The 13,422-nt window shown below is 42.4% G+C and overlaps 1 protein-coding gene across 1 annotated transcript in view; it reads right to left on the bottom strand.

The window, feature by feature from the left end:
- Positions 1-13,422, bottom strand: part of DNER (delta/notch like EGF repeat containing) — a 240,439-nt gene that overhangs the window by 53,459 nt on the left and 173,558 nt on the right. The window contains exons 6-8 of the mRNA XM_044290795.1: positions 7,001-7,154; positions 6,804-6,917; positions 3,966-4,190 (exon numbers count right to left, since the gene is read on the bottom strand). Coding sequence (XP_044146730.1) covers positions 3,966-4,190; positions 6,804-6,917; positions 7,001-7,154 — 493 coding nt within the window. The remainder of the gene's footprint in view (positions 1-3,965; positions 4,191-6,803; positions 6,918-7,000; positions 7,155-13,422) is intronic.

The raw sequence follows: 13,422 nt of genomic DNA, 5'->3' as shown, positions 1-13,422 counted from the left end.
AAGGCTACCCCTAGCTTTTCACCAGAGCCCACTAGAGAACAGATTGAGATTTAGAATTAGCTGCTAGAGACAAGGTTACGTCTGCAGAGTAGGGCAGCAGAAAACATGTACGAGCTCACAGGTAGCAGACCCATAAGATGCCAAGGGTTCGCAGGAGAAAAGAACAAGCCAGAGTCAAAGCCAGGAGAGACAGCAGAAGCCAACTCAGTAGACAAGAGGTTAATTCAGAACTACGACACAGTAGTGGCCAAATCAGTAGGCAAGGGCTAAATCCAAAAACAAGTTGTGGTCAGTAAACAGGGAGGTCTAACAGGAATGCAAAGTTGATTGAACACAGAGCTCAAAACAGGTGTCAGGAATCAAAATCACAGGTAAAGATAACAGTCAGAGCTAAACTTTAATCCCCCACCTATCTCCAGGATTGGAAGTTAGGCCAGGTTCGGGATATCTGATTGGCCTAGTGTCTAGGCTCCTGCATAGATCGACCAGCCAGGGCTGCTAGAACATCTGACATCTGAGATTCTGACATCTAGTGTAGATTTGACAGTATGTTTAGAGTTATTGTCCTGCTAGAATGTGAACCTATGGGATCTGGAGGCTAGATGTATTATATAGAATGTGTCGGCAGATAAGAACCATTTGGCCCATCTAGTCTGCCCAATGAAGCTAAGTAAAGCCTCGAAAGCAATGCATTCAGGATGTCCCAGTTCTATACAATTAATTATTTGTATTACTCACAAAAAAAACTAAAAAACTAGCGAGATGGAGGAAGAGGGGATAGGTCTACTGGTTGCCCAAAATGTAATAGTGAAAATGCTGATAACATGCACATGTTATGGACCTGCCCTGATATACAGGACTTTTGGGAAAATGTGTTCAAAGAAATTGAAATATTGTATCAGGTACATCTGACTGGAAAAATAAAAACAGTAGTTTTAGAAATGTTCAGATTGGAACATTTAAATATAAGCTGGCCACATAGAAATTACTGTGCTTTGCTAGAAGGTCTATTCTGAAGAAATGGAGTGATCCAAATCCTCCAACTCAGAAAATATGGGAAAGATATGTAAATAGAAGTATACTTTTTGGCAGCATGTTGTATGTGTAGGGCTACAAGTCTCAGATGTACAATGAGACTGCTGATACACACAGGATCTTCCCCCTACCTGTTCTTGCTCTGCAAAACTCCTCCAGTCTGTCAGCTTCTATGCCCAGCATTTGTCTCCTCACTGCCTGCAGCTACTGAGTTAATTCTTCAGCCCTGAGTCTTTGCTGCTGAAGGGGTTAAAGTTTTTCCTGAAGAATCCAGGGAGAGATCAGACGGCAGTGCAGAGGGCGTGGCCAGCAGTCTTGTGTACAGACACATATCTGCTCTGTCAGGCTTGTGCACGAAACATCATCAGAGCAAGGAGAGAAGCTGACATTACATGTCATGTGATCCTCAGTAAAATCTGAGAAAGCAGCTACTGCAGATGCATTAAGTGCATGGTAAAGCCTTTACATTTGATTAGTTAGAAACATACAAAGAACAAAAAAATAACTCAGACAACCCCTTTAAGCTGATATGTTTGGATAAGAGACCTGAGAGAGAGGTTGAGGGTGGGAGGTTATTAACCCCTTCACGGCATCAGCTATACAGGTTTAAACCACAGGAAAAACTATACATATGTGGTATCGCCGTAATCGTACTGACCTGAAGAACGAAGAGCACAGGTCAGTTTCACCGCATAGTGAACGTCATAAAAACAAACCGCTTAAAACTGTGGCAGAATTCCAAATTCCAACTCATTTGGATCACTGCTCTTCCATAAAGCCCTAGTCTCTGGAGAGTATACCTCATGGTGGCCCTATGAAGCTCCTCCTGTGTTATCATTTATGTCTTTGTTGAACCTCTGATTAATGCCCTCCTTGCCCAGTCTGTAAGTTTTGGTGAGCGGCCTTCTCTTGTCAGGTTTGTTGTTGTGCCATATTCTTTCCATTTTGTGAAAATGGATTTTATGGTGCTCCATGCAATGTTCAGAGTTTGGGCTATTTTTATTTATAACTCAAGCCTGATTTATACTTCTCCACAACTTTATCACTGACCTGTCTGGAGAGCTCTTTAGTCTTCCTTAGTGCTGCAATCTCAGAGGCTTTAAGCAGTAACCCAGATAGGGTATCTGCAATTGTTTGACAATGTGCTGTTAAGGTAATGTTCTACACTTAACGTTATGCTATTGACTGCAGTGTAATATGACACACTCAGTATGTTCCAGCTGAGTATGGAGCTGAGGGTGTGGGCCATCCCGTCACCTACATCCAGAAGATTCTAGTGTTCTAGGAGTAGGCAGTGTGTGAGGATGGCCTGGAGGAGATAGGGAACAGACTGCAGGTGCTCCTTTCCCCATGCATTCAGATTCAACACCTCAGGTCCCCACATGTCCTCTGCCACTTCTTCAGAGATAGAGAAGAACTAGAGTATGGGCTACATCTTGAGAGTCAGCAAGGTAATCAGCATACAGAGCCACAGACATTGCTGCTGCAAAGAGAAAAAAGTTAAACCACCCTATGCACCCCAGAATAAGGGGCACAGCTGCGACAACATTCTAGTCAGCAAGGTAATCAGCGTACAGCATTCCCGGGCCTGGCTGCAGTGGAGGGATAATGAGTTCAGACACCCTGCACACTTGAGGTATGATTTGGCCAGTCGTATTTTTAGAACCGCACACCGCTGTTTGATTTGTGGAAATTGTTACAGATTGCATTGTTAGACAGTAAACCAGTACTAGAGACTGTAGCAAGAAAAACAGTAATTAAAAGACCATTTCTGTAAACATCTGCTTAGCTCATGCTTGGAAATCTCCATGGAATGTGCATTGTGTACAGATAATTGCTGGATGAACTACAACTCCTATTTGGTGCACAGTAAAGAGAGATTTTGGTTAAGTTCAATCTGGCCTGGTTACTGACTCTCTTAGCACCAGACACTGGCCATTGCATCATTTTCAAGCCCTGCCTTGCACCAACAAGGATATTAACATCAAGGGTGCCCCTAAGCTACCATCAGGCAGGAAGCCCATGACTACAAGGAGTTTCCCAAAGGAATATAGGGTGCCCCCCCCTCTGAGTGAATTGACCCCAGGGAGCGACAACCTGAGGGAGTACACTGTGACACATCACCATCAGGGTCACTATCACTCCCATCCTCTGCTCAGGCTCCCTCAGGGGCTCACTGCTCTTACAGAACAGGTGAATTTATGCTCACTTAAAGGGGTTGTCCTGGATCAAATTTCTTTCATTTTTTTTTGTGTACTCCCTATTAACAGCTGAATCAAGGTCCTCCCATATGTTTTTAAGTATTTTCACCATTTCTATATGGCTCATACGGTCCCCCCACGCTTTGTTTACACCTATGTTTAATTTTTCCTACCTTCCTGCCGCACTGCACTGTGGTTCCCAGCACAGCGCGGCATCACGTGGTTTCATCTCCGCCATGACTCCGCCCCCTAATTAATATTCAGTGCTCTGCCTCTTTCATTCATAATAAAGCGCCCTGCCCGGTGACGTCACCGGACCGGATGGGCGTGGCTTAGCGCGGTTGGTTGCCGCCTTGTTACCGCCCATCCAGGCACTTTGAATAATTTATGTGGCTGAGGGTGACGTCACCGGGCTCCCTGGGAAGCGGAAGAAGAGGCTTCACTCGGCAGAAAGGGACCCGGTACGTCACCGAGTCTTGGAAACACAGCGCTTCCGGCTGAGAGTTGGAGATTTGAAAACTGGGCATTAGAAATGTCGGGTAAAGGTAGGACAGGCACGACTGTAACATTTAGGGCATTGTTGTACACATACTCCAATCTTCCCAATCCTGGACAACCCCTTTAACATTGACTACTACAGTTAATAGTTATTATTATTATTATTATTATTATTATTGTTATTATTATTATAATATGTTTTAATACTGTACCTGCACTCAGTAAACTTACCTGGAATGCATAAACATTTGTAACTAGTCCCAATGCTGCGGCAGATCCCATGAGCACAAGGACTAAGGGCACAAAAATCTGCAAGTTGAGCGCATGTGGGACCCATGTATCCTCGACTGCAGTGGCAGGAGAACGACAGGCCAGATGAGTAACAACTACCATTGTTCAGGCAAGGAGATGTGGAGCATGGATCTATCTTTTCCTCACAAAAGGAGCCCACAAAGCCTGCAAATAATAACACTTATCAACTATTACATTTTTTACATTTTGCAAACACATTACATCAATTCAACAAGCTGTAAGCCTTGGGTACAACTACACCAGCTGGATATTCCCGTTGTGTATTTTACAGCAATTCTGCAGCAGAATCTGCATTACAAAGCAACATTTTTACTGTGGATTTCTCATGCATGATGTGGATGAAATTTAAACCACATCCACTTTATTGCTACTGTGAAACCAAGCAACTACACTCTGGAAAGTTTGTAGAGTTAACGTCATATGTGGCTGTACACTAAGTTCATACTTAAAAAGTTGTGAATGTGATTTGTGTACATAAGTAACAGGATAAATATACACTATTATGATAAAAACTTGACTGATGCCTCCATTTTTATTCAGTGATAGGAAGAGGATAAATTAAAATCCATGTTCTAACTAAATAAAAAATAAGGGGAAAAAAGTGTGAGATGAGCAGGCCATCATGACTGTGAGGAAGGTGAGTCATGTAGCCCCTCAACAGCAGGTTATGGCTTATACATAGGGGTCCAAGTGGAAGTAAAATGGCACTGCCTACAAGGTCAGTAGCAAAAAGGGTGTTCTATAGGTGGGTATTGTGACCCTACACAATAAGGCTTCATTCACATCACCATTCAGCCATTCCGTTCTCCTGCTCCGTTCAGACGTTTTTTATATACAGGAGTTAATAATCAGTCTGTTTGCAGAGAATGACTTCTCAGTCCCGTCAGATGATGGCTCATGTGAAGCCTTATCTCTGATCTTCTAACCTCATCTCCACTTTGGTCTCGTCTGTCCAAATAACATTGTTCTAAAAGTCTTGTGGTTTGTTCAGATGCAACTTTGGAGAATTAAGCCATGTTGCCATGCTTTTTTTCAAAAAAAGAAGAGGCTTTCTCCTGGCAACATTTCCAAACAAGCCATAAATGTTCCCTCTTATTCTGTCATGAACTTGAACATTTAACATGCTAAATGAGGCCTGTGGAGTCTTAGATGTAGCACTTGAATTTTTTGTAATTTCTCGAAACATTGTACTATCTGACACACCTGGGAAGATTGTCAACAGTCTTAAATGTTTTCCACTGTGGATTTATGGACTTCAAATTGTTTAAAAATGAGCTTAAAGCTCTTTCAAGAAAGATGGGCAGCAAGAATTGCTTCTCTAAGATCATTGCTGATGTCTTTCCTACTTGGCATTGTCACACGTCTGAATGCTCCAGACCAGCAAACTGCCAAAACTTCTGCTTTTAAAGTGTAACTGCCTTTTCATTTTTTATTCCCTAATGGTATAGTACACGCTGCTGTATAAGTGCTTTTATGATTTAAAATTTGATCATTTTCAGTTTTACCTGCTAATAACTCCCACAAATGCATGCAACTTTCCTATTCAGCAGCTCTCATCTCACAGCGTTGCCATGTGCAGTCCGTCTTCTCAGTACTATAACAAGAGACGGAGGAGCTCAGTCCTGACAGCCTGGAGCTGGGCTGAGGCAGAAAGTGGAGGGGGGACGGCTGCTTTAGATGGTGATATCTTCTCAATGGTAGCAGCTAGAAATATGCAACTGGTCTTGTTTGAAAGCTGACAGGCCAGGCTTTCATATAAGACAGCTCAAGTCCAAGCAACAAAGGAGAAATCACTGTTAGAAATAGAGTTGGGAATAATCGCAGGTAAAATCTGCTTTTACTTTCAGCTTTATTCACAGCATCCTGATTTCTATCATTGATATCTTCCCCTGTACTGATTTATGTCATTCTGGTATTATCTGAAAGCTTGGAATGTCAGCTTTCAGACCATAATTCTAGCTGGTACCAAACCAGAGATATAAGCAACTAAAGCAGCCCCCCTCCATGTCAGTCTGGAAGAGATTGAGGGAGAGCTGGCTATTAAGAGGTTAAAAGAAATGCTTACTGATTTCATGTAATTGCAGGGATTGTCTCTGGTTAACTTTATGTGAGGATACACACTGCTCTGGGTACTGTGGGAAGTTATCTGCATTCTGATTGGTCCTGCTACAGTAGTTCATGTGAAGAGAGCAAGGGCTTATGGGAAGTGAGGGAAATACAGGATGGTCTCAAAGAAGGGCAAAAATCATCACAGGAAGAGCAGCAGAGGCCATCTTAGGAAGTTGCTGAAATAGAGGCACAGAGAAATATGGTTGCTAATGGCTGAATACAGACATCAGAAAGGTAAAATTAGCTGAAAAATGCAGCTTCATAAATATCTTCCCTTCAGCATCACATATGGAATTTCATTTTTGGTAGTTAAATGGCAGTTACACTTTAAAGAGGTGATCACTTGCTGATGATCAGTTAATCAAGGAGATTTTGTTAGCAGCACTTACTTTCTTATTTCCTATGGAAGCAGTAAGGGTGTACTTAATTTTTCACATACATTGTCTGCACTTTGGCCTAGTTGTTGTTAAAAACATAATGACACTGTGTAATTTGCCATGTGCTGTTGTTGACTGTATTTACCTAATTTCAATATAATATTTTTTATTATATCCTCATACATAAAGCCTCGCAATTCTAAGAGAGTGTACTTTGTTTTTAACTGTATGCTGTATCCACTTCTAACATATACTAAGGATAAACACTTACCCTCAGGACACTGGCAGCTGAACCCACCGAGGCTTGTCACACAGGTGGCTCCATTTCTACATGGCTGAGGAAAGCAGTGGTTCACTAGGGCTTCACAATATCCCCCTGTGTAACCTGCACAGAAAACATTTATAACCTGGATGAGCAGCAATACTATTACGTTGCGCTATTTTTCTGCTGACATGCAGAAAACATACCAGGCAAGCAGGTGCAGGTTGCATTTTTGCCATCATGCTTCTGTGGGAGGTCACTGCAAGTGCCATTATTAAGGCATGGCTTACTATGGCAGGCATCATATTCTTCACAGTAGGAACCAACGTATCCAGCATCACAATGGCAGAAATATGTGTCCTGAGGATAGAAAATGGAGTACATGGGAAACAGGAAAAAGTGTTTAAAATAGTACTAAGACTAAAGCTAGTTTCACACTTGCAGCAGGGAAATCCAGCAGGCTGTTTAAGTAGAGTTCTCTGGATTCGGCATTGCTGGATACTACCGCCTTCCCGCCAGACCTCATTCACTATAATTAGGCCCAGAATAGATCAGGCCACTAACTGGTAAATATGCTGTGAATCGGCTGTGCAGCGGTTTAATTTTCAATGGCATACTACTGCCAAAATGAAAACAGCCAAAAATTATTTTAAAAAAATATCAATTTCTGATGAAAGCGTCCCTTTAAAGGGGCAATAAACCAAGAAAGCAATGAAGGGCAAAAAGCAGAGGCAAACACAACTTTTTGGCTGGGGACTGACTGTGGCTTAGCATGGCTGGTTTCCTTGCCAGGTAGAAAAAGGTAGGATATTGACTATTTCACACGGTCAGTATTTTGCATCAGTATTTGTAAGCCAAAACCAGGAGGGAAAACTACAGAAAAAAAGTATAAAGTCCTCTTCTGTGTTTTAGACCTAGTTCAAATACAGATAAAAAAATACTGACCATATATTAATATATATATTGTAAGGGATCGCTCTCTCTCAGGGGGTCGCAGTCACATACTTCTCCTCCGATAACAGGGTTAACGTTCAAATGGTGCTTTATTTTGGCACTTCAGCACCATCATAAACATAAAAATAAACACCTGCCCGTCCAGGCACTACCTAATACATAGGTTGTCTCTACCTCACCTATAGAGCACAGTTCACACACGCGGTATTAGATACGGCTTCAGCCAAACGGTCCAGCAACCTCCAGGCTGTGACCACACCAGTATCTTTGGAGAATTATGGTCCAGAAGTCCTCCCGACTCTGACCCTCTTTCCGCTGGCGTAGCTGGGCCCCCAAACTTCAGGCTTTAACACAGCCTCGTGGCCCCTCAGCCCTCCTGGCTAAGACCACACAGAGCCTTTTCCAAATTCTCTCCCCACTGTCACAAAGTTGGGGGAGGAACACCAGAATGAAAACAGAAGGAAAATGACCATAAAGAAGGCCTCAAGGCTAGGGAAAAGGGAAGAGGTAATCACATAGGATTCCCTAAACCTTGCCTCGTCTCCTGTCATTATGAATAGACCCTGAAGGTGGGAATATTCATACACTGTAAACCTAGGCCCTTGAAACCCTGGAAAGCCCTAGGAGTAGTGACTGGGTCTGAGACCACTGGTTCCTTCCCAGATGAACGAACCAGCGTCTCCCTGAGGCCTAGTAAACAACAAGCAAATGGGAACAACAAAATACAAAGGGAAGTACACTTATCTTCAATAGAAAATGGAAGATCAGGAACACATATGAGGAACTCACACCAGCTCTTCCAACTCCAGGCAGATAATATCAACCACATAGTATGAAGTGTGAGTCCAGACTAAATAGAGGAGCAGTAATGACTACAAGCTACACCTGAGACAAGAGGTATGGTCATTATCAACAACAACACTGCAACAAGTGAAAACAGATAGGCAGTCAGAAAACCTAATGTGCAGCCAGGCTCTCAGATCTTCTAACCTCTGTCACAGGAGAGACCGTGACACCCACAGTCATACACAGAGGGTTGTTTTATCCCTCTGTGATTAGAACAGCAGGCCTCATCTGCAATCTCCTCAGCTAAAGGCAATACATGTACTAGAAGGGTGTGGACTGGCAGATCCCACTACCAAACCTATTCCCCAGTCCAAATGAAATCCAGCCCAGAACAAAATCTAGACAAAACTGTCTTTGCAAACTACATTTTTCTGAAACCACTGCAGCTTTCTGGATTTTACTTATCTCACCCAGCTGAGGTATCTGGGTGGGATATACATGCCTTCCAGCACTGTACACATTACCACAATATGTACACATTCGTAAAGTCTTCAGATCCTTACACTTTGTTCACGTTTTGTTATGTTGCACCAAATGTTAAAAAAAAAAAGAAAAAAATTAACGTTTACCCATGATTCTGCACTTAAAGAGGACCTTTCATCAGTCCAAACATTGTAAGATAACTATCAGGCTGTGTAGAGCGGCACCCGGGATCTGACTGCACTTACTATTATTCCGGGGCGCTGCTCCGTTCTCCTGCTATGTCCCCCAGTATTTTCGCTGACTTGGTAACACTGGGGGGAGCCTGCCCTTTTTCTCTTGGGCATTCCTTCTCACAGCTAACAATACATATCACAGTAAAATCCAAGACATAAGGAAGAAAGAACTGCCTGTGAAGCCCAGAGACAAGGTCTTTTGGAGGCATGGATCTGGATAAGAGTGCAAAAAGTTTCTGCTGTACTGGGGAACCTGCTGTTTTTTTTTTCTCTCCCAGGCTGTGAGCTTTGCGCTGCGATTGGACAGGGAGAAAATAAACAGCAGGTTCCCCAGTGCAGCAGAAACTTTTTGCACTCTTATCCAGATCCATGCCCCCAAAAGACCTTGTCTCTGGGCTTCACAGGCAGTTCTTTCTTCCTTATGTCTTGGATTTTACTGTGATATGCATTGTTAGCTGTGAGACCTTATATTGAGCGAGATGTGTCTTTCCCAATCATGTCCAATCAACTGAAATAAGGTGTAGAAAAGACATAGGAAAGTGTCTGAATACTATTACTATAGCAGACCTAAGAAGAGGTTTCAGATGATGGCAAATAAAGTAATAACTGGAATGGATGGACTACTGTACCCAAAAAGATTATTATCATAATTATATTTATTTAGTTTATATGACTAAGGGGAGATCTAATAACCATGTATAAATATATCAGGGGTCAGTACAGAGATCTCTCCCATCATCTATTCATACTCAGGACCATGACTGTGATGAGGGGACATCCTTTACATCTACAGGAAAGAAGGTTTGCACACAAACACAAAGGATTCTTTACTGTAAAAGCAGTGAGACTATGGAACTCTCTGCCTGAGGAGGTGGTGATGGTGAGCTTAAAAGGGGCCTGGATATATTTCTGGAGTGTAATTATATTACAGGTTATAGTAACTAGATTTCTAAAGAAGGGTCGTTGATCCAGGAAGTTATTCTGATAGCCTGATTGCAGTTGGAAAGCAATTTTTTTTCTCTGGACCAACTTTGCAGGATAACAGGCTGAACTAGATGGACAGAAGTCTTTTTTCAGCCTTATAAACTATGTTACTTATGTCTCTTTTAATAAATTTACCAAATATTTCTAAATTCTTATCTCATTTTCTCATTATGGGGTATTGGGTGCAGATTGATGGAGAAATTTTAACATAACAAAATGTGAAAAAAGTTAAAGGGTCTGAAGATTTCCAAATGCATTTTTACAAACTGGGGGGGGGGGGGGGTATATTTCACTCAGAATGCTTAGATGGGTGAGGTAAAAAGAATCCAGGAAAGCTGGGTTGTTTCATAAAAAATATAGTTTAAAGTGTTTTATAGGCCTGGATTTTTATGAAATGGTGGGTAGGTTAGCAGAGGGACCTGCCATTCCCTCCCCAATCCAGTACACCATTTTCTCCTAGCCTGTATTAATCCCAGGTATAGATGCTGGGCTCCTTAATGTGGGAATAATAACAGGTCTGAAATGCTAATTCAGTGTCAGTGTCTGGAAGTTGCATGACATGCTAGCTGAGCAAAGCCTGATCCCCTTGTCATAATCACTGACTTAACAGTGCCTGTTCAACAGCTTCTGCGGACTGAAGTCTGTGAGATCTGTCATTGCCAACCCCACCACATGCACACAGACCTGCGACAACAGATAGTATGTCCCAGAAAACACCTGGAAAATAATAAAACATTAATACAGATAAAACTGGGCACTGGCAGACCACACAGTCCTAGCCGGTCCACTGGTAAGACGACAGGTAATTGCTAGAAAGTTTAAAGGAGTTTTCTGAGATTTTAATACGGATTACCTATTTGGTTCTCACACTAGCCTTTTATCTGAGGATCAGCTACTTTTTTAAATATTATAACATATACCGGTGTTCGGAAAAATAAGATATATGAAAAGTATAGTGGGTACACCAGTTGAGTGCAATGCACATACATGATGGGGTCAGATTTGTCCTATATAGATATTGTCAAAATATGCAATATGAGTGGGACAACACAGTAAGATTAAGGCTGAGTTTACACGGGCGAGATTTCCGCGCGGGTGCAATGCGGGAGGGGAACGCATTGCACCCGCACTGAATCCGGACCCATTCACTTCTATGGGGCTGTGCACATGATCAGTGATTTTCACGCATCACTTATGCGTTGTTTGAAAATCGCAGCATGCTCTATATTGTGCGTTTTTCACGCAACGCAGGCCCCATAGAAGTGAATGGGGCTGAGTGAAAATTGCAAGCATCCGCAATCAAGTGCGGATGCGGTGCGATTTTCACGCACGGTTGCTAGGTGACAGTCTATTCACTGTATTATTTTCCCTTATAACATGGTTATAAGGGAAAACAATAGCATTCTTTAATACAGAATGCTTAGTAGGTGGTCAATTGAGGGTTAAAAAATAAAAAAAATAATTAACTCACCTTCTCCTCTTGATCGCGTAGCTGCCGGTCTCTTCTTACTTCTTTAATCATGAGCTGTCGGCTAAAGCACCGATCTCAAACCTGAACTTCTGTGAAGAAGTTCGGGTCTGGGTACCACAGTCAGTTTTTTATCACACGCGTGCAAAACACATTGCACCCGCGCGATAGAAACTGAACAACGGAACGCAATCGCAGTTAAAACTGACTGCAGTTGGGTACCTACTCGCGCGGGTTTGCCGCAATACACCCTGAACAAATCTGTCACGCCCGAGTGAACTCAGCCTAATAGTGCAGTATTAAATTGGTGCAAAATTCAAGCCATTTGGGAAAGCGGCATTAAGCATTACTACCCAATAGGTTTCCCAGTTGTGGAGAATATGTCTCCAATCCCCCCCCCCCCCCCTCCACCCCATGCTAGTTTGTTAACCCTTTCCAATCTGTAGAACTGATAACCAGTTAAATCACCAGAATGTACAGTCAGGAAATGTATAGATTTTGAGTGTCCCTGTTACTGAACTGTATATATATATATATATATATATGTGCTCTTGTATTCTTGTAGTTTTTTTCCCATTGCGCAACCACGTTATTGCTCTAGCAATGAAGGCGTTCCGTGTATCATATTTATGGTGCACAATGCAGAAATTTGAGTTAAGAGTTTCTGTGTTAACCCTGCAATATCTGTAATTCTGCATTGTGCACCATAAATATGATACATGAAACCCCTTTATTGCTCTAGACCACTGGAGAAACTGCCATTAACCTATTCTCTGCGCTAAACCACTAGAGATACTGGCATTAACCTCTTCACTGCCCTAGACCACCAGAGATGCTGACATTAACCTCTTCACTGCTCTAGACTGCCAGAGATGCTGACATTAACCTCTTCACTGCCCTATACCACAATGTATTCTGCCAATAACTCCTTTACTTCCCTACATTACCAAGCATACTGACATTAACCCTGGCAATTTCCTAGACCACCAAGGATACGGACATTAACCCCTTCAATGCCATATACCACAGAGAATACTGGCATTAACCCGTTTCACTGCCCTAGACCACCAGGGATGCTTAGACTAATGCCGTTAATCGCTACAGACCATAAGGCCACAAGGGATAAACACACTACCTCCTTCAGCAACCTAGACCACTGCTGAAATTGCTATCAATCTACTGTCCCACACTACTAGGGAAGCAGATAATAAATCCTTCACTGCTTTAGACGTATATGCTGTGCAACACAATTTACTTGGCTGCTCGGTGGCCCTGGGAATCTAACTGCTGAATGTCTAATTAACCGGGCATGACAGGTTACATTTATTCAGTGTGGTTCTGTATTGTCTTAGAGAGAACAATGCTGCGCTCGATAGCTGCAAGGGCTTAGACAGAGCAATGGTCATGGGATAAATAATTCATGGGTTGGGTTTTATATATGGTAGGCTGGATTCGGCTTTGGAGACTTCTGCAGCAACAATATCTGCACTAATAATGAATAGCATTGCCAATGTCAAAGGGAAATCTGAAAACTAGCATCTGACCAGTCTAGATGATTCACCTTATCGCTTACATTATTAAGCCGAGGTAGCAGAGGTCGATGCTGCTGATAAGTCGGATACATGACATCAATACATTTCTGCTGTAAGTTCACATTGTACACGTCTTTCTTCTACAAGTGATAAGTAAAATGATGAGCCAAGAATCCACACTCTTGTGT

The sequence above is a fragment of the Bufo gargarizans genome, chromosome 4, assembly GCF_014858855.1.
Source record: "Bufo gargarizans isolate SCDJY-AF-19 chromosome 4, ASM1485885v1, whole genome shotgun sequence".
Classification (NCBI taxonomy): Eukaryota; Metazoa; Chordata; class Amphibia; order Anura; family Bufonidae; genus Bufo; species Bufo gargarizans.
Note: the sequence above shows the minus strand (reverse complement) of the source record. Positions and strands in the feature narration are given on the sequence as shown.